The sequence below is a fragment of the Castor canadensis genome, chromosome 5, assembly GCF_047511655.1.
Source record: "Castor canadensis chromosome 5, mCasCan1.hap1v2, whole genome shotgun sequence".
NCBI lineage: Eukaryota > Metazoa > Chordata > Mammalia > Rodentia > Castoridae > Castor > Castor canadensis.
In genome coordinates this window covers 126,987,739-127,010,529 of record NC_133390.1, presented here as the reverse complement: position 1 = coordinate 127,010,529, position 22,791 = coordinate 126,987,739, and the positions used below count along the sequence as shown (strand labels likewise).

The following is a 22,791-nucleotide window of genomic DNA, read 5'->3' as shown; positions in this document are numbered from 1 at the left end:
GTGACCCTTCTCATCTCCTAGTGAACTCTGCCTCAGATCCGCACCCAGCCCAGAGCATCTTCAATATCAACAGTGCCTCACAAGCGTCAGGGTGCACACTTGGATTGTTCTGCCTGTCAGTGTCCGTGGGGCTTGGGATTCCATCTTTCTAACCAGCTCTGGTGCCCCTGTGGCTAGACCATTTTGTGGACAAGGCTTAAAAGATTTCTCTCTCCAAATGCAGACCAATTTCATCTCAGCTTCTTGGAGGAAGGTTGCCCAGCTCTTCCAGTGAGGACTCAACACCTGGGTTCTGATGCTATCCCTCTGTGGGGCAGCTACATAGCATTGGTCACTGGCCTTGATAGTCCTAGGGTTGAGGCTGAGCCCAGGGTCCCCTTCTGCTTGCTGTCACCAGGATCCTTAGCTGCCAGCCAAGATCTCCAAGGACTGTAAGGTGCTGGCCCTGTCCAAGGTTGTCCCTGAGTGGCTGAGGAGGCACGAGGCTAAAAGAACTGGAGGAGCAGAGGGTCTGAAAACCACTGCTGTATGTGGAAAGTGAAAAGCCAACATTCCCTCAGCAGGCCAGGAGGAAGTGGGTGGACCTCTGGGATGACCAGAAGGTCATCCTCAGCCCACTCCATCACTGTCTTCTCTTCCTCTTGACTTTCCCCTTGGTCCTGCCACACTGCCAGCACCCCTAGGTGCTGCGGGTATGTTAAGCCACCTAGACTCCTACAAGGGTTCCATCACTGCCTGGTATCCCCAGTGTTTCCCTCCTGAAAACTGCCCCCAACCCTTCAGTCCTGACTTCAAAGGAGTTTAAGGTCCAGGAAAGTAAAAGCCAAGATGTTTGTTTTCTAGCAGCTCAAACACCCCTCTTAACTTCCCCAGACAGTAAATCACTTCTGCAATATTAGGCTGTCTTTTCCTGTCACTCTGGTATCTCTTTGGGGATCAAGGCTGGAAAGACTGCTGTCATATGAGCTTGTGGCTATGTTGAATTCCACAAGGTCACAAGGCAGGTAACATGGGCTGATTTCTCTCTAGGCACAGAACTAAGGCTCACGTGATTGAGAACTGAGATTGTCTGGGCAATGTCACTGGTAAATGGCAGAACTGGGGCCCAAACACAGGTCTTGTGACTTCCAGCCTGGTTTTCTCCTGCCACCCTTAGCTCTGTTTGCTTAAACATTGGCTTCCTGGTGCTGGTGGCATGGCCTCCTTTAAAACAGAAGATGGTTTATCAGACCTCAGTATCCACAAAGCCTCCGGGACCTGCCCCACCTCCCACCCAACCTTCTAGTCAAGCAGCTGCCTCTTCAGCCAAGCCATGTGCCAAACATGCCACCACTTCTAGTCTGACCTCACTAGCTCTGAGCTCTTCTTTCATTCCTCCCTGAGCACACTCCTCCTGTTGCATCCTCACTGTCTGTCTCCTGCCTCTGCAGTCTCCCTCAGGGGCCACCTACATGGTCCTCAGTGAGCCCTCAAGATCATGACACAGGCCCCTGGCCTCACCTGCCAAGGCCCTCCTCTGCCAAGTCCACTCCATCCGTTGCTCCTGGATGCTGCCCAAACCAGGACTGCTCAGCCAGCTCCTGCTCTAAGCCACCTGAGATGCAAGGTGCCTCTCTTGGCACCACTGAGTCCACCTCCCAAGATAATAACCTGCACAGGTCTCAATGCAGGTCCAGCTGACCAGCATCAGCAAGAGCAGCCCAGGAGCTGCCTCTGCATAACTTAAGCAGCACTTTGCACAGGAAAGGATGGGGGACTGAGGGACAAGCAGGCCTGGACTCTATGCCTAGCTCTCCCACAGGCTTTCCCTGTGTTTGGGAAAGGAACCCCAGGTTTCCTCATCTCTGCCCAGAAGCGCTGTAATCACTGCTCACTGTGACCATGAATGTTCTGTCTTTGCACACAGGGTGACTCACAAACATTTGGTGCATCCCCCTTCCTCTTTGTAGCCAACCAAGCATCTGAAGTCCAGGGAATCAGTGAGTTTAGGACAAGAAGATGAAATGTCAGAGTGTGACCATGACCTATAGATTCCTCCCAAGCCCCTTCCCAAATGAGCAAGTTCATATGGGATAAGAAGAAAGACACAAATACAAATTTAAAATTGCACCCATTTACCTAAAACCCAACCCATTGCCATCGCCTTCCCCTCCTCCAAGAAAAAAAAGAAAAGCAAAAAACAGAAGTGGCTCAGAAAGAAGCACACCGAGCATGGGGTAGGGCCATGTTTCAGGCCCAAACTCAGAACTCGAATGCAAAGGCCTATTTTGCAGATTTCTAGTTGAATATTTTATTAAAAACCACACAAACACACACGCAACGGTGACGAAGTCAGAGGCAGGAAGGAGTCAGTGGGCTGACCACATGGCGTTTCTGCAGGTGTCCTCACCCTAAGGAAGTGTCTTCAGGTCGAGATTGACAAGTCAGGGATGGCTTTGCTTTCGTGAGGACTCAGGCAGCTTCGCTCCCCTGGAGGATGTGGAGGACATGCAGAGTGCCTCTCTGCAGAGGACTCAGAAGCCCCTCCATGGTGCTCTGTGGGGTCACCAGTACCTGAGGTGTCACTAAGAGCAGGAAGGGAGGGACAGGTTTTCCTTGAGGCTGCTTTCCTTTCCCAGAAGGGGAGGAATGATCTCTAAGGAAGACAGGATCAAAAGGGTCCAGCTGGCTCAGGAACTCAGGGCATCTTGACCAAGTGAGAGGAAGGTACGGGCCTTCCTGGTGTCCACCAGCCTGTGCGGGAACTGGCACAGGAATACAGTCCAGAAGTCATGCTGGGGCCTCCTGTGGGTCACCCCTACTTCCTGCAGGTCCTCTCCAGGGCCTGAAGACTGTGGCCTCATCAGGCAGATACATCTTCAGAAGGAAATGGCAAAGTCAGGTTTGCTTTCTAGGGATGAAGCCACCCAGAAGCCCAGGCTCCACCCCAGCTCTGCTCTGGGCTCTTCCTTCCTCCACCCAGCACCAACTTCTATTGGGAATATTATAATTTAAAACAAATTTTTTTTGGCAGTACTGGGGGTTGAACTCGGCTTTGCGCTTGCTAGGCAGGTGCTGTACCACTTGAACAACTCCATCAGCACTTTGTGTGTTGGTTATTTTATGTTCGGGCTGGCCTGGACCACAATTCTATTTGTGCTTTCCTGCATAGTTGGGATGAGAGGCACATTCCACAGCACCCAGCCATTGGTTGAGATGGGGTCTCACAAACTATTTGCCTAGACTGGCCTTGGATTGTGATCCTCCCAATCTCAGCCTCCAAAGTAGCTGGGATTATAGACGTGAGCCACTGGTACATGGTTTCCAGTGTGGTTTTTAAAATGAAAGAAAGAAACAAAAGAAGGAAGCTCTGGCTTAAAGAAAGAAGTGGATTAATTAAAATGATTTTAGGCTTTCAACAATCTAAGAACTTATTCTAAAGATAAAAACCTTAGAGATGTGGATAGGATCTATTTGCAAGGAAGTTCATTACAGTGCAGTTTAATGACAAATAATTAAAAACAGAACAAACATTAATGCCTTCAAATAGGAGACAAGTTAAATAAACTGTATTACAGTCAGGCAGAGTCAGTATAACAGTACAGAGCCATTAAAAATGGTGAAGAGCTGGGTGTGGTTGCTCACACCTGTAATCTTAGGTACTGAGAGGCAGTGATCGGCAGGATTGAGGTTTGAGGCCAGTCTGTACAAAAAAATCTGTTGAGAATTCCATCTCAACCAATAAAAGCCGGGCGCAGTGGCACATGCCTGTCATCCCAGCTATGTGAGAAGCATAAACAGGAGGAGCTGGCCTGAGCATAAACATGAGACCCTACTGGAAAAATAAGTAAAGCAAAAAGGGTTGGCAGTGTGGCTCAAGTAGTAGGAAAAAAAAAAAATCCCTGATGACGCTGGGAAAATGTTTGAAAGGTAGTTAAGAAAAAGAAAAAAAAGCTGGTTAAAATAGCACAGACAGTGGGGGCTGGGGAGGTGGCCCAAACAATGTATACACATGTGAATAAATGTGAAAACGATAAAATAAAAATAGTTCAGAGAATATGATATTTTTTTTGTGGTATGAGATTTGAACTCAGAGCCTCCACCTTGCTATTTTGAAAGGTGCTCTACCACTTGAGCCATGCCTTCAGCCCTATGATCCTAAGCAAAGATCTATTTTCAAAGAGGAAACACTGGGAAGATAGGTACCCAAGTACCATTTTTGGATAGTGTGATGACAGATGGCTTTTACTTAAAAAAAAAATCTTTTTTACCTGTATTTTCTGAAAGCTCTATACTTTATTCCTGTCACTAGGGAACTTCTTTCAAGAATGCTCTTGCTATCAGAGGCTGGAATGTCAGGGCATCTCCGGGCACGTGGAGATGAGCATGAGGGCAGGTGTCTGGGTTCCACCCTTCCTTCTCCAGCCCTTGCTCTACCTCCACTCTAGATCCCTGTGGGCCCAGCATGGCGGTGGCAGAGGCATTCCCCACTGTACAGTCAGGGACGAGCTTTCCTCCTGCTCTCGAGCCCGGGGCCTTTCGGAGGCGCTCTGAGTGCAGATAACTGGAACTCACCTGTTGACTGGGTTACACAAGAGATCTTGTAGGACAGCCACAAACTTGCCAGGCAGAGGAAGGTGGCCACAAACCCAAAGATCTGCAGTGGAGAGAGGAGAGGAAGGTCACAAGCCACAGGGCCAGCACTTGGGCTGTCCTCCTGATTCTCATCGGTGTGCCTGTTTCCTGTTCTGTCTGCGGCCAGAAGGATGCTTGGGGAGTCATTTGACCCAACTGCCATGTCCCCGCTTAGGTACAGAGATGAAGCCTGGAGAGGCCCTGTCACCAGCCTGTGTCCTCTGGTCATGCCTGGCACCTGAGCCTCTGGGTCTCCCCTCAGCCCTCATCACTCTAGGCAACAGCAGTGCTCAGGATTGGGTTTAGGTTTATAACTGAGTTGGGGACCATCCTACTGGACTTTGGACTAAGAAATAAGGAAAAGCTAGAATTGTACATTTTAATTTGGGTTTAACTGTTTTTAATGTTCCAGTGGATTTTATTGCTGTGGTGGCGTTGTTAGCATTTCATTTGTAAAGGCTCTCTGTTCTCTTCTGGCTTCACAGCTATGGCAGTCAGAGGCTGAGGCTGTGTGTCTAGTTTCACGTTTGCACACACACATTTACATAACGTCATGGTTCCTCTCTCAGTGCCCATCCAGGGCTAGCATGTGAGGAGGGCGATCTAGCCCAGCCGAGCTCCTCTGTAGAGGAGGAGCAGGTACCTGGACAGGAAGAGGGCCTGTTCAGATCACAACCCTGGTGTCTCAGCAACCGTGAGGCCTCTAGCCAAGTTCCCTACTTGTGACCAACACTGGCAGCTGTGGCACCTGCAACCCATGAGCAGTCACTACACTGCCTGGGTCCTCAGCCTTTAGGGGAGCTGACTGCTTGAACTTTATAACTCTGTAAGCTGGGGGGTGGTGCCCCATGTCACAGCTGAACAAGTGGATGGACAGGAGGTCAACTATTTTGCCTAAAGCCACAGAGCCACCCAGGGCAGAAGGTCTGAGTGAGGGGGCTGCTCCAGGCCCCACACTCTGCTGGACTGTGGCCCAGGTGTTCTCAGATGCACAACAGGCCTGAGGGTCTCCATGCCATTCAACCACACAGCTGCAGTCAGTCATCAGCTGATGTCCCGTGGAAATGCCCCAGGAGCAGCCAGAGGGTAGAATTTTCAAGATTTACTTCTCCAGCCCAGTGCTGATTTGCACAAACAGAACCCCTCCTCCCTAGAGCCGCTTCCTTGGCTCCCTTTGTTCCAATTGTCTGCACTACATAATTAACCATCGGAGCCTGCCCTGGCCTGGCACTGTCCCTTCTGCACAATCAGCACATCACGCGCCATCCAGGCTCCGACAGTCTGCACTGCATAATTGAACACTTATCATCAGTTCGCTACAGAATGCCAGTCTAGATGGCAGTGCCTCGTTTGCTAATCGGTGTGTGGTCATGTGTCAACTCATGACCGCTTTCTCATGAGCAACGACCATATTTTGTTTTATTTCTCTGGCTTCCCTGTGGGGAAGGTGCAGAGCTACTGTATGACAAACGTTATCTGTTGGGACTCCAGGGCTGTCACAGCTCTGTAAAACCTGATTCTAAAGCTTCGTGTGAATCTCCCCGTGTGCCTTGAAACACGGTGGGCAGGAATTCCGCTGTGCCTCTCCCACCAGCCTGTACTGTTGGCCAGGTGCTGACCTGCAGGTGGCCACCACCAGTCTCCTCAAAGGCTGCACAGGGGCAGGGGAGGTGCATTAGGGGGCATCTGTGTTTGGGGGCTCGGCCACCCCTCTGCCGTGATGTTTGTTCCCTGTGTGACCTTCACAGGAGAGACTCCATCTCTTAATGAAATTTCAAGAGCAAATCTGCTCCCAGGCGACAGTGGAGAACTTTGGTGATGTGTATAAGTGAAATTCATGCAGTACTTTTCTTAAAAATCTCACCTGCTCATCAGTGAAGCAAATCAGTACTGGCCCACAGGTCACTCAACTATTATGTTAGTTAAATCAGAAACCAGATGACAGGAATCTATGAATCTTTAAAAAAATAATGTAGCCATATATACACATGGCCCTGTCTTTTTGTACAGTTCCAGCTATTTCTATTCATGGCTACTGGATTGGATCAATTTTTACCTCTGAAAGGTGCAGCAATATTACTTCCTGGCCTGGATACTCTTAACAGTCAAGCATGGCAAAGCTAGCACCATGCAGCTGTCACTAATCACAGTGTCCTCCCCTCCCCCATGGACCCAAGAGGCACCAGATCGTCCTCTGCTTAGTTCTGAGGCAGCCACAAGCTGCCTGATTTAAGTAGTGGCTATAAGAGAGATAGGCCTGGGCAACTGGGGTCTGAATTTGCCTACCTCTGACAATCCACCTTCCGGGACCCTCTGCTGTGAGCCTGAGTGTCAGGCTCTTGGGAGACAGCAGTCACTAGATCAAGGTAGGTATGGATTCTATGAAGAAAGGCCCCAGAAACCAACCCCTTCCCTGCCCCCACCAGGAAGAAAATGCACGTCTGAGTCGTGAGTTTGTTCTTAAGGGCTCGGAGAACATCCTCACCGCTCCAGCTACCAGTCCGCTCTGGTTGTAACTCTTGGAGGCTGCCACCACGGAGGCGATGAGGAGGAGCAGGGTACCGATTAAATAGTGCAGCAGTTCCTGGGGGCAAAACACAGCAAAGAGGTGGGTGGGGAGGTCACTCCCCATTCTTAGGGAGCACCTGGGAATCAGAAGAGATGGCAAGAAGGGGACAGGGTGATACTTCCTCTTCGCTTTTGCAACACTTAAGCAGGAGAAGCCTCACAGATCACAGGCAATGATGCAGAAAGCTGGGCCAGGAAGAGGCCAAGCACAAGAGAAATGATGGCAGGCAAGCAGAAGAGAAGGGGACTCAGAGAAAGGAAACTTGGGTGAGGAGAGATACCCACTCAGGACAGTTCCACTCTTGACATCAATTGGCAGATCCTGACCTTTCACTAAGAAGTGAGATTCTTCCAATTCCCAGGATGGAGAGTGAAAACAAGACTCCAACTCCAAACAACAAACTTCCTTTTCTGACAGCTGCACAGAAAGTTCTGGACTAATAGTGTGCTGCCTTTGTGTGGCTGACCACAGACTCTTCCCACTCTTCCTACACTTGAAAGACCTGGTTTCTCTTTAGTGACCAGAAAGGGATCGCACAAGGCGGGCCACAGGAATTTGACCAAAGAGCAGATCAGCAAGTGGAAGTCCTCCACTCCAGCATTCTCACTCACACCAAAGTAGGAGGACGACACGGGACAGAGAAAACTGACATGAGAGATTCCTCCCTTGTACTTGTCCTCTGGCTTTTATTCTTTCCTGTGCGTGTTTGCCAAAGGCAGCAGGAAGCCCAGACCAGCTTATTCTCAAAGGAAGTGGAAAAGTGCCATCACCGTGAAGGGTCTGGACTTTGCACCTGCTAGGCAGGGGCTCTACCACTGAGTTACCTCCCCAGCTATGAAGGGGCCTTAGAACCTAAGAACATAAAGGAATTTCTTCCAAAATAACATAACATTACACGGAAATGACTAAACAATCTGATCGAGAGGCAGAGGTTGTCAGACTGTTTATTCAAAGAAATACACAAACTCAAGATCTAACACTCTCTCATGATAAACGCACTCAACAAAGCAAAACAAGAAGGAACTTCTTCAATCTGACAAAGGGTATCTATGAAAACTCACACCTATGTCATACTTAAGGATGAAAGATGGAGGCCTTCCCTCCTAAAATCAGGGAAAAGACTATTGTCTGCTCTTGCCACTTCTGTTCAACAGTCAGCTAACTTATTCAGCTAATTGCCTGCAATAAGGAAAGACAAGGAAATGAAAGGTATCTAGACAGCCAGGAAGAAGTAAAACTGTCTCTACTTGTAGGTAACATGATCTTGCATATAGAAAATCATAAGAAACTCTAAAACTCTATTAGAACTAATAAGGAAGTTGAGTAAGGTTTACAAATCAACGTAAAAAATTAATTATGTTCCTGGGCTGGGGACATGGCTCAAGTGGTAGAGCACCTGCCTAGCAAGCAGGAGACCCTGAGTTCAAACCCCAGTACCGCTAAATGTATATATATATATGTATATATATATATAATTCCTATACACTTGTAATAAACAATCTTAAGATGAAAGTAAGAAATAAATTCCATTTGAAATAGCATCAGAAAGAATAAATACTCTGAAAAGTACAAAATGTGATAATGGAATAGCCTCCCATATTCAGGGGTCATAAGATTCAACACTGCTAGGACGGAATATTGTCAAGATGGTTAGGATGGAATTCTTCCTAAACTGACCCATGGAGTCAATAAAATGCTATTAGAATCCCAGCTGGTTTCACTATAAAAAATGAAAGCTGACTGTAAAATTCATGCAAAATTGCAAATGATCCACAGCAATACTGGAAGTGAGCAAATTGGAGGGCTCTTCATTTCACAACTTACGAAAATGGTACAGTAAAAGATAGTGTGGCTCTGGCAGAGGGACAGACATACAGGTCAATGGAATAGAGCTGAGAGTCCAGAACTAAGTCCATGGATTTATGGCTAATTGATTCCTGACAATGGGGCCAAGGCCACTCACTGGGGAGAGAGCAGTCTTTCCAACAGATGGTGCCAGGACAACTGGATGTCCAGTGAAAAACAGTGAGCTGAATGCTTCCTCAGGCCATATGCAAAAATTTACTCAAAATAGACCAAAGGCTTAATTTTAATCATAAGAGCTAAAGTTGTAAAACTATTAGAAGAAAAGAGAGGCAAATCTTTATGACCTTGATCTTGGTAATAATTTCTTCAATAATGGAACCAAAAACATGAGCAAAAAACAGATAAAGTAGATTAATAAAAATTAAAACATTCTTTAAGGGACACTATTCAGTAGTGAAAAACAGCCAATACAATAGTGGAAAATATTTACAAGTCCTATACCTGATAACAAACTTCTATGTAGAATACAGAAAAACTCTTACAGTTCAATAATAAAAAGATGACCTAATTAGAAAATGAAGCCAGGCTCCAGTGGCTCACGCCTGTAATTGTAGCTACTTGGGAGGCTGAGATTGGGAGGATCACAGATCAAGGCCAGCCTGGGCAAACAGTTCAAGAGACCTCCAGCTCCAAAAATAACCAGAGCAAAATGGACTGGAGGTATGGCTCAAGTGGTAGGGTTCCTGCTTTGCAAGCGTGAAGCCCTGAGTTCAAACCCCCAATCCCACCAAAAAGAAAACAAAAACAAGAAAATGCTCTAAATAGACATTTCTTCAAAAAAATACAAATGGTCAAATGGTCAAAAAGTACATGTGCTGGGTGTGGCTCAAGTGGTGGAGCACCTACCTAGCAAGCACAAAGGCACTAAGTTCAAATCCCAGTACTGCCAAAAAAAAAAAAAAAAAGCACCCTTAGATACATACCCAAGAAAAATGAAAATTACAGGTGGTGGGGCACACCTGTAATCCTAGAATTAAATTCAGAAGATTCTGAATTTTTATTTATGCTGTGTGGTTTTTTTGGTGGTACTGGGGTTTGAACTCAGGGCTTTATGCTTGCTAGGCAGGAGCCCTTACTGCTTGAGCCACTCTGCCAGCCCTCAACAAAGCTTTTTAAAAATAATATAGCGTGAAGAAAAACCTGGCAGCTTCTGACTTTTTTCCTCACCTCTGCCAGGCCATTTTAGCCATCAAATCTTACCATTCAGCTGTCACAGAAGCTATCAGCTCCTTTCTTCCATGTTCCTCCCCTCAACTCTCTCACACAGCCCCTTCCTTCTCTGTCACTCAGGGGAAATAAACGTTGAGGTGAGAGGCTGAGCATTCTGCAGCTGTATTTAGAAACTGACAGGACACCAGGCAGACTCCCCCAAATGGTGGGGCATTCAGAGCTGATGCAGGAAAGAGCGGCTGGCAGAGGGCAGGCCATCCCCACTTACCGACAGGGGCCAGCTGATGCAGGTGAGCACGCGGTAGAACCGGAAGAGGTGGATCAAGTAAAAGGCCAGGATCATGATCAGGTCGCAGATGGTGACCACCTCAAAATAGCTGTAGGCACTGTAGTCCGTCCACGCAGAGCTCCGCACGCAGGTGAAGGCGACTAGCAGAGTGACCTGAGATTTAACACAGACACCTCAGAGAAATGTCTGTGTGCAACAGGCACCTGGGGAGCAAACCACAGAGAACCAGCCCAGTGTCACCCAGGCACGGCCACGGGTCAGGTTATTTCCACAAGTTGGCCAGAGGGTGGAAGGATTTTATTTCATGCAGTACAAGCTGTTAAAACACATGCTGGCTGTGAACACCGATGACTGCAGTGATGAACTCTGTCCTCTCTGAAGGCCGTTACGTGGCGCCGGCAGGACATCTTGGAAAGGAGCAGGATAACAGCAAAGCAGAACCACTCTGTTTCTCTGCTGAAGCTCTTCAGAGCAAAGAACTGACAGTGCGATGCCGGCCCAGCTTCTGCACCAGGTGGAACTGTATGAGCCCCCAACGTTCGCTGGCTAGGCTACGAAGATGACAATTGGAACCCCTCAGCCTATCAGCCCCCAACAAGTTACCAGTGACTGGTGTGTGGCACATGTGATCACAATGAGCCAGATAAGGTCACCCCCCCATTTTCATATGGGGAAACTGAGGCGCACAGATCCAAAAACAGTCCAAGTGACCAAGCTTGTAAGCAGTAGAGGTGGATTTGCTCCCTGAAACGTAAGCCCTCACCACAAAACAAGCAGAGGACAGTGGGCATCACATCAACCATGTGGGAATCCTGGCTACGAGGCAGGATGTGAGAGCCCCCTCAGTGACGCCCGTGTGATGACCTGTCATCGAAGTGACAGGTAGGGAAGTATTACCAGCAGCATGGGAATAGGACAGGAGGAGACTGGATGAGGGAAGAGAAGATTCTGATTTTTTGAAGGCCACTCAGAGAGAATAAAACCTCATCCATTTCACATACAACCACAGGAATCAAATGTATGCCGTCTTAGGATCTGTTTTAAAAGCACAATTAATTCAGGACAAAGATTATTTTATGCTGCCTCTTTCCTGTAGGACAGTGATTCTCCGTGTGTGTGTGTGTGTGTGTGTGTGTGTGTGTGTGTGTGCATGTGTATGATTTTGTGTCCTATGAGACATTTGGCAATGCCTGGGCATGTCTGATTGTCACTACCAGGGGCATCGCTACTTCATTTCATTTAATGGGCAGAGGCCAGGGGTTCTGATATTAAAAAAAAAAAGACCCACAACACAGAGGACAGTTCCCATAATAACGATCGATCGTCTGGCCCCAAATGTGGTCCCTAAAGTGTTGTATTGCTTCTGAAAAACCCTGCTGTAGAAAATGTCAGTTTGCAGTGAGAATTAAATCACGACATGAATCTCACGCCAGTGGTCAGTGCAGGCAACGCTTTGATTTTCTAAAGGCCCTCATTCTGGGGCTCTCCCGAGAGCCTCAGAAATAGATACAAGAGCTGAGAAAGGGCCCTTGGCTTGAGTCAAGAGTGGACACGAAGACTGGCACAGAAGAGCATGGCTGGACACAAGGGACCTGTGAGACCTGCACATTTCCCTTGGGCTGCCCAAGCATTTTCATCCTTTGGATCTTCCGCAGCAGCCAGCTCTAGGAATATGACAATGCACGCCTGAGGCTGGTTCACAGCTTTGAAGGGCCTTTGCCTCACTCAAGACTGAGCACTGCAGCGTGCACCAGCCGCATTTGGCTGCCTGCCAACCCCATTTCCAGGCCTCCTCTACTCCAGGATGCCTATGGGTCTCCCCAGTCCTGCACTGACCCTCTCACCCTCCGGGCTGCTTTATTCCAGGCCTGCCTTAAAATGTAGAAAATTTGGGATTATGCAGTACTTTGGCTATGTGGAGAGACAATTTTTTTCCTGGTACTAGGATTTGAACTCAGGGTCTGGCAAGGTGCTCTACCTCTTGATCCACAGTCCTTTTGCTTTACTTATTTTTGAGTCAGGGCCTTACATTTTTGCCCAGTTGTCCTCAGACCACATGCTCCTATTTATGCCTCCCATGTAGCTGGGATTAGGGACACACACCACTATGCCTATCATGTCTGTTGAGATAGGGTCTCACTAACTTTTTTACTTGGGCTGGCCTGGAATCTCGATCCTCCTGAGTAGCTGGAATGACAGGATGGGGCCACCGTGCTTAGCCTGGAAAGAGAATTTCTGCACCTAATTTTCTGCATGATTTTGCAGATTAAAATAACTTTTGCAATTCTTCATGGGTAGCAGTGTCAGCTCTTTACCATGTGGTGCAGGGATGTAGAAGTTTCCCAAAGAAAAAAAGGGGCCTGGGCAGGTCTTGTGCTCTGAGCAGTGGGGCCAGCACTGCCCAGCAGGAGGTCCTCACCACTGTTTTGTTACAGGCCCACAGGCATCTCAAACCTCTCTGGGAAACTCACTTTGTAAGACTTCCTCAATTCTGCCTACTTAGCTGGAGGCCTCTTACACATGTATTTAGATGCTGTGACTCAGGACTAACTTGCTCTGTAGGTGCCATCCAGCTCCCTCCATGAAGGGTTCTTCATCCTGAACTGTCATGAGAGTGAAAAGCAAAACATCTAACATGGTAGCTGAGCGTTTAAAAGTAATGCTGCAAGAGTCCTCAACCCAAGCCAGGGTCCTGCAGACCGGCTTTGACATAGGGTAGAGTCACGGGAGTCACCCTGGATGCAAAAACCATCCTCCCGAACCTGCGTCCTCCTGACTCCACTATATCCAGATTCCTCCCAGAGGGAGAGATGAGCCCCTCTGGGAAGACAGCATGGATTTTAACTTCACAGATTAAGCAAGCTGACATCACATGAGATAAATGGCTGACCACTGAGAATGTCAGGACCAAGCCTGTCCGGGCCACACTGAGGTGGACACGCACAGCCAGGTGAGTTGTCTCTCCAGGAAGAAATGGTATTTTGAAGTGTGAGTCTAGGGAAGGCTCAAGAGGTAGTTTTCAGGAGATGCCCAATTCTGAAACGGACAAAGGAAGAGTCTGGTGGTCTCAGGAACCTGTCACCTGCTGCCTGCAGCCTCTGCTGGGACCATTTCCTCGGCAGGCCTGTGCCCTTGTGCCCACAGAGCATGCCTGTGCCTGCTGAAGATGGCACCAGACACCTTTCTTTGTGGAGCCCTAGGATTTATGCTGGCGGGTCACCCAGCTCCACCCTTCCTGTCCTGACTGTGGAATACTTTGGTGAGCACGACAGGCAGGAGGAGGGAATGGACCTGATGAAAGCCAGCATCAAAAGGTCTCAGACCCAACTCTAAGAGGCTTTTCTGGAAGAGCCCAGGTGATGAAAGACAGGCTTGTTCACAAAGTCAGAGATGTGGACAGTGACTCAGTGAGTGAGACTGCATTGCAAAGTGCAGACAGGCCCACGGATGACTGGGCATGGTGGGCGGGAAGAGGGATCTGATATGCTGCTGACTTTGACTCAACTTTGTCCTGGTTCTAAGGAAGTTCATTTCCCTGCCTCCGCTACACCATCACCCTTCAACCATCTGGGCACCATCTCACGGGCACCATGTGGCTGGGGGAGCCTTCACACTGCGTGCTCACTCGCCATCACCAGATTCTTACTTCAGGCCTCCTCCTGCCCTCCCATCCCCCAGCACAGTTTCGTTTTGGGTCTATAAATAAAAATGCCATAGAAATGCAAAAGAGGGAGAATAATCTAGAAACTATGTCAGGGATCCTCAGCTCCAGGTCTTGAGCAACAGTTCTGAATCTAACCCTGTCACCAACAGGAACACTGAAAACCAGACTTTATGTTCCTCTGCTCTGGACACCTATGAGGCTGGCAACAATGGCTGCCTCTGGGGTGGAGAAGTGGTAGCCAGTGTTTTTGAAAATTCACTTGGTGTTGTGGGTTAGTTATGAAGTGTCCCCTAAAAGGCTCATGGACTGAAGGCTTGGTCCCCAGTGCTACTGAGAGGTGCTGGGAGCACGAGGGCTCTAAGCTCACCAATGACTCGAGGTACTGATGGGGTCAGAGCTGAAGGCGCTATTACAGGTGGCCTAGCTAGAGGAAGCGGTCATGGGACGGGTCTTTGCAGGGTACATCTTCCTTTCTTCCTTTCTGTCTCCACTTCCCAGCTGGCATGAAGTGAGCAGCTTTCCTCTGCCACGCCCTCCCACCATGTTTCTACCTTGCCACAGGCCTAGGAGCAATGGAGCCAGCTGGCCATGAAACCTCTGAAAACCCTGGGCCAAAAGAAATCCTTCTTCCTTGAAGTTGTTCATGTCAGGTGTTTTGTCACACGTAGTTTGTTTTCTTTCATTACAAGGGTCACGTATTAAGCTTTATAAAAACAACTTTTAATGACACATTTTGGAGATCTTTAATGTCACATACATAGATCCTTTTCTCCTTTTAACGGCTGCACAATATTTCCAAGTGTGGCTGTGGCTTATTTAACCCAGAGTTTCTCAACCTCAGCACTACTGATATTTTTGGCTGGGTGATTCTTCGTGGTGGGGGCTGTCCTACAGGTGAGTCTACAGCAGCATCTTGGCCTTAGCCTACTAGGTGCTGGTCTCCGCCACACCCCACCTGTAACAACCAAAAACGAGCCCAGACATTGCCAAAGCTCCTCTTGGGCAAGACTGCCTATGCAGGAGAATCCCACTTAGGGGCTGCAGGTGTGGCTCAAACTGTAGAGCACCTGCTTCGCAAGTGCAAAGCCCTGAGTTCAAACCCCAGTCCCTCCCCGCAAAAAGAACTCCTTAAACAGCCTTCTACTGCAGGCATTTAGTACATCCCTGTTTTGTTTTGTTTTGTTACTGATACAAACACACCTGCAAAGACCAAGACATACCTTTTTGTATACATGTGAATTTTTTTTTTTTTTGCAGTTCTGAAGTTTGAACTCAGGGCCTACACCTTGAGCCACTCCACCAGCCCTTTTTTGTGATGAGTGTTTTTGGGATAGGGTCTCATGAACTATTTGCCTAGACTGGCTGTTAACCGTGCTCCTCCTCATCTCTGCCTCCTGGATTTACAGGCGTGAGCCACTGACGCTCGGTGTGAATATTTCTGATTAACTCCTATAAGTAAAATTACTGAGTAAAAGTGCATGCATGCTTAAAATTTTATTGTTTATTGCCAAAATGCTATCTAAAAATTGCTTGAGTTTCCCGACACTGGGAGGCTTGCTAACACTGATAATCAGTTTTTAAAAATAGAAATATCTTGTTTTAATTTTTCATTCTCGTAATTATTAGTGGGTTGGATATCTCTTCATATGTTTATTGGTTACTGCCTGTTCATGTTCTTGGTCTTTTTTATTGCACTTTGAAGAACTGTTTATATTCTGAATATTAACTTATCTGTTACAGATATTGCAAATATATTCTCTCATTTCGCTTTTAACTAAGTTTTTTTTATACATTCAAACTTATGCATCTCTTTTATACCTTCTGGGTTTTATTTCTTGTTCTCCACCTCAGGATTATTAAAAACAATAGTCTACCATAAAGAGAAACATCTGCTTCCTTTGGTTGTCTCTTGGTATCCACAGGGATTGGCTCAAGAACCTTTCATCTGTCCCTAACGCTGAGGATGCTCAAGTGGCCTTATTCAGAATGGTGTGGTATTTGCCTAGAAGCTACACATCTTCCATGTCCTGAAGTCTGTAGATTGCTTACTCTCCTCATACAGTGTGACTGCTATGGAGTTAACACTGTACTGTTCAGTGAGTAACGGCAACAAAGTCTGAACGTGTTCTGTGCAGATAGGACTTTTTTCTAGGTATTTTCAATCCATTGCTGGTTGCATCTATGGGTGTGGATCTTGCAATTTTATTATGGGTTTGAAGAATTCCTTATATTCTGAATATTAACCTATTATTTCAGTTATAGATTTTGCAAATATACTCTCAATCTCCCATTTCCCTTTATTTTTACTCTTTTAAAACTATTTAATTTTTTATACATTCAAATCTGCATCATTTTTATATCTTCTGGGTTTTATTTGTTCTCCATTTCAAGATTATTTTTTAAAAAAACCCTAATCCTTAGATAGGTTGTATACATAATCTTTAGTTCTTTAAGTATTTTGGGCTTATTTTTGTAGATGGCATGACCCAGTGCACACACTAGGGTTCTAACTTAACCAATAAGTCAGTCAGCTGTTCCAGCTATCTTTTGGATAGCCCCTTTCCCTACGGGTGTGCAACACAACTGTCCACAGAGCACACATCCATTACCTGCAGTAAAACGCCCTGAAGTCCTAAACCGTGAAACCATGCCATGGTTCCCATTCTCTTGAGTCAGGGCAAAAACCTTTAATGAGGCCTGGTGGTGGAACTCAGGGCTGAAGTGCTTGCCTAGCACCCACAGTGCCCCAGCACCCCTCAAGGGGGCCTAAAGGAGCTCCAAATTCTGATCCCAGCCACTTCTACTTCTCTGGGAACTAGAATCCTGGGTTCCTCACAAGCTGGCCTTCAAAATTATCTTTCAGGGCACCTTGGCCAGCCACACGGCATCTCTGTGTGTCGGCTGACCGTGGACTTGTTTACTTGCTGCTCTCCCCTCAGCTGTAATGCCAGCCACATGAGGACAGGGAGGCTGCCTCTCTGTGTGCCCTCCATGCAGTAGGTGCTCAGCTCACATTGATGAATGAGTGGCTCTCACGTCATCCTGCCACCCTCTATGACAGCTCCATGGAATTCTCTGACATCACAAAAACACAGCTCCCTTCCTAGTAAGGCCAGTGGGCCTCCAGCCTCCTGCAGAGAGGACGGTGCTGTTGGTTGGTGAATCTAGGCACATGGAAGGTATCTTGGTACATAGGGATGCAGGGTTTTGGTGACTCCCCTGTGAACACTGGTAAGTTGGCACACTGTCCCATCAGCTGCCCCCAGAGCCTGCATCCATGCCTTCCGGGTACAGCATCATGGAGATGTAAGGCAACCAGGACGTCTAGACTAGCAGTGTGATGGAGTCAGAACATTCTGTGTGCCGCTCAGGCCGGTTCAAATCATGTCACCTGCACTGGCAAAGACCATCAAGGCCACTTTCAGGAAGACAAAAAGACTCAGCCTGTGAAAACCACCCTCCTGTCACCAAGGGTGACAAGCTCCACTGACCTTTGAGATTGTGAAGAGGGACATGTCCCCGAGGGAGCCCTTGAGCCAGTCTGCACTGACACGCAGCTCAAGCTGTGGCTGACTCCCACCCAGGGTAGGATGTCTCCTGAGTAGTCAGCAACCAAGAGCAGCCCAGGGGTGTGTGAGAAGGTGGGGGTCAGAAGGGCTACAGAGAAGCAGAGAGGGCCTATGAACCCCTTTCTTTCTCTGAGAACCCTTTAAACTCACTAACTTTCCCAGCATTCCCATTGCCACCCAGCAGTTGGCCCTCAGTGAGACCAGCCAAAAGGGGTGGCACCAGAAGTTACAAATCCATGGCGCTTAAGGGAAAGAGGGGTGAGATGAAGGGGATAGTGCCCAAGAAGAGGTTGCCAGAGTTTGGCCATCAGTCATGTCCAGGCCCGAATGGAGTTCTTTCTGTCACATTTTCTATCAGTCACTGATGTACCGTTGGCTCTCCCTGACTTGATACCTGCAACTGATGGTTCCATCCCTGTCCTCTCCTACTTGGGACAGCTGATCAGCCTGTTGTTTCTTTGCCCACAGCCATCCTCGCAGGTGACTTGGGTGGAGCCATCTTTGGCCCAGAACTCTGAGTTTTTACCTCAGTTATCGCCAGACCTGGCAAGTGCTTCCAGCTCTGACATATGCACTATGGCACCGCCTAGTTTCCTCTTCTGCTTTTTAAAAAGCTATTTACCCTTTGCAGATGCTATTCACCCAAGCACTGTGCTTCACAGCTACGTCACTGCCCACAAGCCCCATGATGGGGCTTTCGTGTGACTTGTCCACGTTGACTTCCCAGTGCCAGGGCCTCTGAATAGTGTCTGTGCTCTTTGCAAAACCTGCTGAGGAAATGAATGAGCAGGTGAATGCATGGGGGTGTTCCATGTCCTTCCTGGGGGCTGAGCTGGGTCACACTCCTGCTCACTCTGCACTTCCGTTCTAGAGGAGACAGAGATGAGTAGAGGAACATGGTGCCATCCCCCTGAGCAGCTCTGCCTTTGACACGTGGGATGAGACCAGGACATGCAGTCTGTTTCTTCCATTCTGAAACAAAGAATGCAAAGTCGCCAGGAAAGCTGTGTGACACACACATGCACGCATTCAGATGCAGACAAGGACCCAGTGAGGCAAGCTCACCACCTGTCCAGGTCGCCTCAGATCGCTGCATTTTTACCAACTGTGTATACGGCTTAACCTCGTGCACACAGGACAGGTCCACAAGTAATGCACTGTTGTAGCCTAAGACCCAGCACATAGTAGAGTAACACGTAGAGCTGAATTTGCGGTTAAATTGAGTTCAGTGATGGTTGCACAACTCTGTCAGCCTGCTTTAAAAAAAATCACCAAATTGTTCACTTAAGAATGGCTTTGGCTGGAGGTGTAGTTCAATGGTGGAGGTGTAGTTTGGTGGTGGAGGTGTGGTTCGGTGGTGGAGGTGTATGTAGTTCAGTGGTGAAGCGCTTGCCTAGTCTGTGCAAGGCCCTCCCTGGATGTGAAAGAACAGCTTTATGACACTAAGCTGTTAAGAATAGTATGTCAGTGCGACATAGCCCAACAGGGACCGCCATTTGTTAGCAATTGCTATAGCTGAGTGATAGGTCAGGAGGGCTCATTATGTTATTCTCACTGCTTCGGTCATGTTTCAAATTTTCCATTAAAAAACTTAAAAAATATCCTGCCTGGTAAGTTCAGAGAAAGAACAGAAGGGAGGGAAAAGTAAATGGAGATTCAGTTTCTTCTCATAATGGCAGGAGATGAGGTTTGGAAAGTATTCTTTTTATTTTAAAAACTATGAAGGAACAATTCCACTTAATAAGCAAATCAGGCAGTGTGGTGCTGTGAGAGTACAGATGACTTTGGCCTCTCTGATGACCTCCATGGAAGGGCAATGGTTTGCATTCTGACCACAGAAGACATGACACAGGGCTCTCCATTCATAAGTTGCCCTCAGAAACACCCAGGTTCCCACTGTGCAAACCTTGACTGACATCTGAATGAGGCCAGGTGGGGCACAGGTTGGCAGCTGTGGTCTGTAGCTTTCCACAGTTCTCAGACCAAGGCGGGCATACACAACTTGTCTGAGTCTCTGTCAAGAGTAGAAGGAACATTCTGGTGCAATGAAGACCAGGGCTGACTGGAAAACACCCAAGCTGTTTGTATCAACAGCAGTGTGGAGAGTACTGCAAGGACCCAGAGTGTCTGGAAAGATGTCAAGCATGGTGTAATGTGACAAGGCAAGCGAGAGCCAAGTGAACAGAAAAAGAGTGAAAGTTTCAAACTAGGCTGTGCCAGGCCCTCGAGGGCAGGGCGCTACCCACAACCCTCACTGTCCTCCTTTTGAATCTCCTCAGACCAGCCTCACAGACTCCTGGGCTCTGGCTCTCTTGGCTCAGAACCAAGCACTCCAGAGGCTGAGGCAGGTGGATCTTGAGTTCAAGGACAGCCAGGACTATACAGTAAGACCCTATCTCAAGCAAACAAGAAAATATAACTGGTTGGTACCACCTCTGGTGGTGTGCCCTGACTTTTTCATGCTTCCATTTCCTCATACCCTATGAGGCTGTTGTGATGAGCTAGCAGGTGTGAAATGTGCTCAGCACAGAGGCACCATGACAAGCACTGAGATAACATCAACAGTGACAATGAATTGTCAAATGTCTAAAAAGTATGCATCGTCTCTGCCTCAATAATGTCACCACTGACAAGTCAGCCCAGGGAACACTCCTACATCCATGATGGCATTAGGGTGACTTCCCTGCCCCCTGTTGAGGTATTTAAAAACCTTATATAATGAAAATATTATTACCTTAAAATTATGGGTTACATAGTTATGCAATCTTGCTTTAACATGGGAAGATATTCACACATAGTAATAAATGTAAAAAAGTTCCCAAGAAAGATTCACAATGTAAAAATATACTCACATGTATGCTGGGGAAAAAAAAAAAAAAGGAAGCCAAGTCCCCAGCACGTGAACAATGGTTAAGCTGGTTTTCATTCAGGGTTTTAGGTTAGGGAAGCAGATGTTCTAGCTTGTTCAGGATAATCTCAGTTTATCCTCATGGGCGGCTGGTTGACTGTGTCCCTCTCCCATAAGCCAAGTGCCATGACTCACACTGTAATCTCAGCTATTCCAGTGGTGGAGAGCAGAAAGATCGTGGTTTAAGGCCAGCATGGGCAAAAAGTTAGCAAGATCCCATTTCAACAGATAATCTGGGTATGGAGGCTCATGCCTGTGATCCCACTATGCAGGAGGTGAAGAAAGAAGGGACATGATCCAGGCCAAAAATGCAAGCCCCTATCCAAAAAATAAGTAAAGCAAAAGAGCTGGGATATGGCTCAAGTGGTAGACTGCAAGCACAAGACCCTGAGTTTAAACCTCAGTACTTCCAAGGCAAAATAAAACAACAACAACAAAATAAGAGTGTGACTGCCAAGGAATCTTCTGGACTGGCAGGGGCAGGCAGGACCCCAGTGCATTCTGGAACATGAGCTTTTCCACCAGGTGCTTGCAATAGTTCTGGCAATCATGGATAACTATTTCCAGAAATGGTTAATATGTATCAGGCACTTTCCACTTGCCATGCCTAGGGCTGTTGAATGATTGCAACATAAAGCAAGTGCTATTCCTTCCCTCATCCTAGAGATGAGGTGACTGAGGCAGAGAGGTACTGCTCTAGGCCACAGGGCTGCACACCAGGGATGGGACTGTGTTTCTACCTGGCTCCAAGCCAGCTTCTTGCCCTCTGCTCTCTGTGCGCTGCTTCCTGCCCCTTTTATGTTTTTCCCAAGCTGTGAGACTTGGGTAGATGGATGAAGCTGTGGCTGGACAGCTTTCCCTGGAGCCTCAGTGGTCTGATGGCAAAGGCTCACACAACAACAAGCAGCCAGGTATTCTGATTCCCTCGGCCTCAGTAAGAAGCCCCCAGGTCCTGCTGACACACTGGCTGTGTTTTCCAAAAATGGCACAGTGACATTTCTGGTCTCTATGCTCTTGTAAAATGGCGTTGCTTCCCATAGGAAGGAGAATCCATTTCCTCTCCGCTTGAACCTGGGCAGGCTTAGCTGCCACCTGGATTGCAGTGGAAGTGCATGGCACGACTTGCAAGCTGGGTCAGAGGAGGTGGTACAGGCTCCTTCTGGTCCTTACTCTTCAGGTCGCAGCTTTGGGAACCCTGGTGCCACATGAAGAGGTGGTCTAGGCCACTCACTTACAGAGGTCACATGCAATTGTTCTGGCTGACAGCTCCAGCAGTAGCCCAGCCAGCATCGCAGGTGACAAAGTGAGCCTACAGAGGACTCTGGCTATGCTGAGACCCTAGCACTACAAAGTAGACATAAGCTGTGTCCACTGAGTCCAGCCCAAACTCCCAATCTGTGGAACTGTGACAATGACAAGCAGTTGTTTTACACTACTGAATTTTGGGGTAATCTGTTATGTACCACAGTGGCTGGAACAGGCACTCTAAAAACGGGTCCCATCTGTCTGTTTTGAAAGTCACATATGAATCATCTGGGTTTCATGTTTTGATTCTTTACATAGGAAATTGGTATATGTCCAGAAAACAGTGATGGGACAGGTGAGGGAGACTCGACATCTGCAACCTGCACCTGGTCTCTGGCTTAAAATGTCATCTCAGCAGATATTCTCAAGGCCGGCTTGATGGAAGGCAGCTGCTGCCTCTGAAAACCTCATCCTGAGTATTAGACATGAAACCACCATGACAGGGATCCTGTGAGATGCAAGAATGGCTCTGTGGATGCCTGTGCTTGACCACCTGCACTGCACACTCTGTGGGACCAGCACTGCCAGGTCCAGAGCACAAAAGTCTACAGCCAAATAAAAATTGCCAGTGACATCACAGGCAGCTTCTGAAAACCTGGGTTGGGGTTCCCAGGAGCCATGGAGCCGGGAGAGAGCAGCAGGAAGATGCAGAACTCCAGGCCTCTGCCATCCTCTGGTCCCCATCTACAGTTCCTATAAGGTTCCATTTAAAAGAGGCTTCCATTCTGAAATATATCCCCCCACCAACTTTCTTTAAATTAAGTGTGGTTCCTCTTCACAGAGCCACAACAGAGGGGGTGCTCTTGACTCAGGGTGCTCACTCCACCTGAGGTTTGC

General features: G+C 47.8%; 1 protein-coding gene across 3 annotated transcripts in view; it reads right to left on the bottom strand.

Moving 5' to 3' along the window:
• Nucleotides 1–2,265: 2,265 nt before the first annotated feature.
• Nucleotides 2,266–22,791, bottom strand: part of Cmtm7 (CKLF like MARVEL transmembrane domain containing 7) — a 42,183-nt gene continuing 21,657 nt past the window's right edge. For 2 of the 3 annotated variants that reach the window (XM_074074060.1, XM_074074059.1), the window contains exons 2-5: nt 10,488–10,661; nt 7,100–7,198; nt 4,555–4,636; nt 2,266–2,856 (exon numbers count right to left, since the gene is read on the bottom strand). In XM_074074060.1, coding sequence (XP_073930161.1) covers nt 2,843–2,856; nt 4,555–4,636; nt 7,100–7,198; nt 10,488–10,661 — 369 coding nt within the window. In that variant the 3' untranslated portion in view covers nt 2,266–2,842. Of the gene's footprint in view, nt 2,857–4,554; nt 4,637–7,037; nt 7,199–10,487; nt 10,662–22,791 lie in introns of all 3 variants that reach the window. The other variant, XR_012448108.1, reaches the window with a different exon arrangement.